This window comes from Nematolebias whitei, chromosome 1, assembly GCF_014905685.2.
Source record: "Nematolebias whitei isolate Nwh7 chromosome 1, NemWhi1, whole genome shotgun sequence".
In the NCBI taxonomy this organism is placed as follows: domain Eukaryota; kingdom Metazoa; phylum Chordata; class Actinopteri; order Cyprinodontiformes; family Rivulidae; genus Nematolebias; species Nematolebias whitei.
Window position 1 is genome coordinate 7,396,619 of NC_056498.1, and position 4,704 is coordinate 7,401,322.

Below are 4,704 nucleotides of genomic sequence, written 5' to 3' on the forward strand. Positions count from 1 at the left end.
CAAAAAAAAAAAAAAAAAAAAAAAGGTGTACAGAGAAAAGTGTAGAGGCCACCTCATGTCCACTAGGCGACGTGCTGTCTTTTCTGCAGCAGCTGATGGACAGAAATCTGGCATTCAGCACGATTAAAATGTACGCTGCAGCCATCTCTTCCTGTCACGAAGGTTTCGGAGACAGAACAGCTTTTAATCATCCGCTGATGAAGCATTTTTTAAAAGGTGTACAGAGACGCAGGCCTGTTTCACGCCCACTTGCTCCACAGTGGGATTTAACGCTGGTCCTGCGGGCCCTGATCAAGCTCCATTCGAGCCACTGAATCAGGTTCCAATTAAATTCTTGTCTCTTAAAACAGCCCTGCTGCTGGCTTTAACATCCGCTAAGAGGATGAGTGATTTATCTGCCCTTTCTGTCACTCTGTCATGTCTTAGAATTCAGGCTGATGGCAGCTCAGCTGATCTAAGACCGAATCCAACTTTTATGCCTAAAACATCACAAGCTCTTTTCAATCAAGAGTGATATCATTGGAGGGTTTCCCCCCTCCCCCCATAAATCAGACAAACATCTTTCCATCTGCTCTGTCCTGTGCAGAAGTTGACGTGTTACGCAATGCACAATTTTTTTTACATATTCTCGTGTGAACTTGATGTATTTATCCACAGAGTTAATGTGGTCAGTAAAATGTTGGCCTTCCTGAGATTTAATTTAACCCAGGTGTCATCAACATACCTGAACCAATGACTTGGTGGTGTCCCTGAAAAGGACGTCAAGGCTCTCTTTTCTACCTCCTCCATTTACAGGTTGGCAACAATAGGAGAAACTGGAGACCCCATAGCACACCCATGTTTCTGCCTATAATATTGCTCCCCATATGTGAAGTAGGTTGACTGCAGGCACAGTTTCAAGAGTTGGCACAGTTGTTCTGTGGAAAGCGTGGTCCTGCTGCTCAGAGTGGTGTCTGATTTTAATCTTGAACTGACCACCTCTACTGCATCCTCAACAGGAATGCACGTAAAGACTGATGTGACATCAAAAGAGACCATTGTTTCATCAGTCTCCATGATGACATCCCTCACCTTATCCACAAAGTCCATGGTGTTCTGTATGTGGTGTTCTGAGCTGCCAACTAATTTTCAGGGACACCACCAAGTCATTGGTTCAGGTATGTTGACGACACCTGGGTTAAAATTAAATCTCAGGAAGTCCAACATTTTACTGACCACATCAACTCTGTGGATAAATACATCAAGTTCACACGAGAAGATGTAAAAAATGGCAGGTTGGCTTTCTTGGACTGTGAGGTCTCAGTTTCTGATAGAGGACTTTTGCAATCCGAGGTGTACCGCAAACCCACACACACAGACCAGTATTTGCAGTTTGACTCCCATCACCCTTTGGAGCACAAGTTAGGAGTTATCAGGACTCTGTATCACAGAGCAGACAGCATCCCACTAACTCAGGAGCCAGGCAGAAGGAGAAATCCCACATAAGACAGGCTCTAGAGCAATGTGGATATCCTAACTGGGCCTTCCTGAAAGCAGAGAAGAAACCAAAACAGGACTCCTGTCAGCCATAAGGTGAAAAGGAGGAACCCAGGCCCAGACCAGTGGTCATTCCGTATGTTGAGGGAGTATCAGAGAAACTGAAACGATTATTTTCTAAACATAACGTCCCAGTGGCTTTTAAACCCCAAAATACATTACGGCAAAGACTGGTTCATCCCAAAGATCCAGTCCCCCGGCACAAACAGAGTAATATTGTGTATGCTGTTCAGTGTCAGGAGGGCTGTGATCAGTCTTACATCGGGGAAACTAAACAGCCACTGGTCAAAAGGATGGTCCAGCACAGAAGATCAACATCATCAGGCCAGGATTCTGCAGTCTACACTCATCTCCAGGCCAGCAGTCACTCTTTCAGGGATGAGGATGTTCACATCCTGGACAGAGAGGAACGAAGGTTTGAGAGAGGAGTAAAGGAGGCTATCTTTGTGAAAAGAAACCGTCCATCATTAAACAGGGGTGGAGGCCTACGTGTTCAATTGTCCCCCTCTTACAATGCTGTGATTGCTAGTATCACTCAACCCCCTGTGAATAGTAAACAGCCATCAGTGTGCTAATGATCCATTGTTAGGCTGATGGTCCTTCTTGACCATGTGATCAGCTGGTTTTGGTTGTCAGCAGCAAACTGGTTGATCCACTCTGAGAAGGTGCTATTTAAGAGACTGAGCTGAATACAGCACCTCAGACTGAGGAAGTCTCTCGGATGAGAGACGAAACGTTTCTACATTTTTTTTTGCTTTGTTTTGTTTTTTGTCTTTTTTGTTTTCTTGTTTTTTGAATGTCCAGAGGACCAGATTGAACTTTTTTGGAATGAATATTGTTGTTTCAGGGAACCCCGTTTAAACTCACATCTGACTGCATGCATTACAGTGTGAGATGTTGTTATCAGCACAAGTTGTGACTGTTATTTTGGTTCTATTGTCACTAATCAGTTCATGACTATTGTTACCAATCAGTTCATTTGATTAATAATCAGTTCACTTGTTATTATTAATCTGTTCATATTGTTCAGCCGTGAATCTGTTGATTCATGACCCTTTTTCAGCATCTTCCTTTTTCCGTTGAAAGTTTCCAGGGCGTTCATGCACTCAGAACGCATAACTACACAGCATGCGTCTGTGCATGGTACGCATAATTATGCAACACGTAATTATGCACATGGAGAGCTGAGTAACAAGACGTTTTTTTGGGCAAGCTGCCGCTTTGTATGGTATTTGAATGGACCCAGTGAGGCGAGGACCACATCTGCTTCGCCCTTAACCCACTAAGCGACAGCTCTTAAAGGGTGAAGCCTATACGAAATAGAACGTTGGTTACGTACTGTAAGCCCAGATTCTATGAGTATAGGCATAGCCCTTTAAGCATCTGGCCTCACTGGCTCCTAAATGGCTGAAGAAAAGCAATTTGGGAGCCAATTACCCGCTCTTAACGTAATTTATACGGACCGGGTGGGGCCCACACAGCAGGTGGGCGTGGACTAAATTTGTCAGTGCAATGCTTTGCATGATGGGATAAACCCACTAAGCAACAGCTCTTAAAGGGCTACGCCTATAGTCATAGAATCTGGGGTTACAGTACGTAACCAACGTTTTCTTCACTGTAGACAACGAGACTACAGATATACAGATATTTATTTTTTCTAGGCACCTACATTTCTGCCTTGTTATGATATGAAGTTGTAGTTTGTTAAAAGTTATTCTAAATCAACTCACCTGAGTGGAAGACTGAGTGATTTGCCCATTTGATCCTTTTTCCTTTAAGACAGCAGCAACAAGATTTCTCACAGCCTGGAAAAACGAGCAGAGTTTTTTTTAAATTATTATTATTATATTATCCACCGTTTCCTGGGGGTTCTACTGTATAAATGATTCTGGGTACAACTTCCTGTCCAGCACAGGAAGTAGCAGTAAGCATTGGTTTAAAAAGAAAATTTAATTTGTATGCATCCTTTATGATTGCCTATTGTTGTTGTCCACTGTTGCCAACACTCTGTTAAAATTCAGGTCTCTCCTGTAAATGAGTCCCTGAGGCTCAATGGGACTAACCTGTATAAATAAAGGTTGAATGAACCACGGTAGCGGAGCACGGACTGCACTTTATTTGAAAATTACTGGCACTTGCATTCAGTTCAACAGTTTGTTCACATTTATTTAACAACAATAAAGTTTACTAAAAGAGCCGTGGTGAGTTCAGGTACCTGCTGTGTTCACGGCTGCAGAACAACCAGACCAAACTAAATCAACGGCTACAACAACAGATTATTGAACATGGACCCAAAACAAAAAGAGTGTTTCTGGGAAAAGTAGTATAGTTTCCATCTCCTACCTACAGATGAGGAATTAAGAAGAATGTGGTTGAAAAATGTGAACTTGAAGAGACCACCCAAAACGCTGGATGTGTGCTCATTTCACTTTGTTGACAAATGGCTGACGGAGGAAAACCTGCATCCTACTTTGTGTGTGGACTACAATAAACCACCGGAGAAGAGATGCTGCATCCTCAGAAAGATTGAAAACAGTGACGAGAACATCAGGGATGATTCCAAGTGTATGGAGGTCACAGCTTTATAGTATTTGTTTGTCTTCAGTTTTATGCTTTTATCTGCAATTAACCCAAGCTCAGTGATGGAGGAATTTAAGGCTTTGGCTGGACTCTGTGTTTGCTTTAAGGTTAATAAGATTGTGTCCCACCTCTTTTAACAAAACACCACCGAACTTATTACTGTGTACTGACACACCTCAGAGCTTTTCAGGTTGTTCATCGCTTCACCGTTCACATGTTAGTAGATATAGATAATGTGCTAGTAGATGTAGCTAAATATGTTAGTAGATGTAGCTAAATATGTTAGAAGTAGCTAAATATGCTAGTAGATGTAGCTAAATATGCTAGTAGATGTAGTTGAATATGCTAGCAGAAGTAGCTAAATTTTCTAGTAGAAATAGCTAAATATGCAAGTAGGTGTAGCTAGATATGTTTGTAGATGTAGCTAAATGTGCTAGTAGATGTAGTTAAATATGTTAGTAGATGTAGCTAAATATGCTTGTAGATGTAGCTAAATGTGCTAGTAGATGTAGATAAATATGTTAGTAGATGTAGCTAAATATGCTAGTAGATGTAGCTAAATGTGCTAGTAGATGTAGCTAAATGTGC

The 4,704-nt window shown here is 41.9% G+C and overlaps 1 protein-coding gene across 1 annotated transcript in view; it reads right to left on the bottom strand.

Moving 5' to 3' along the window:
* focad (focadhesin) overlaps positions 1-4,704 on the bottom strand; it is a 179,343-nt gene that overhangs the window by 169,307 nt on the left and 5,332 nt on the right. The window contains exon 2 of the mRNA XM_037681614.1: positions 3,267-3,341. Coding sequence (XP_037537542.1) covers positions 3,267-3,341 — 75 coding nt within the window. The remainder of the gene's footprint in view (positions 1-3,266; positions 3,342-4,704) is intronic.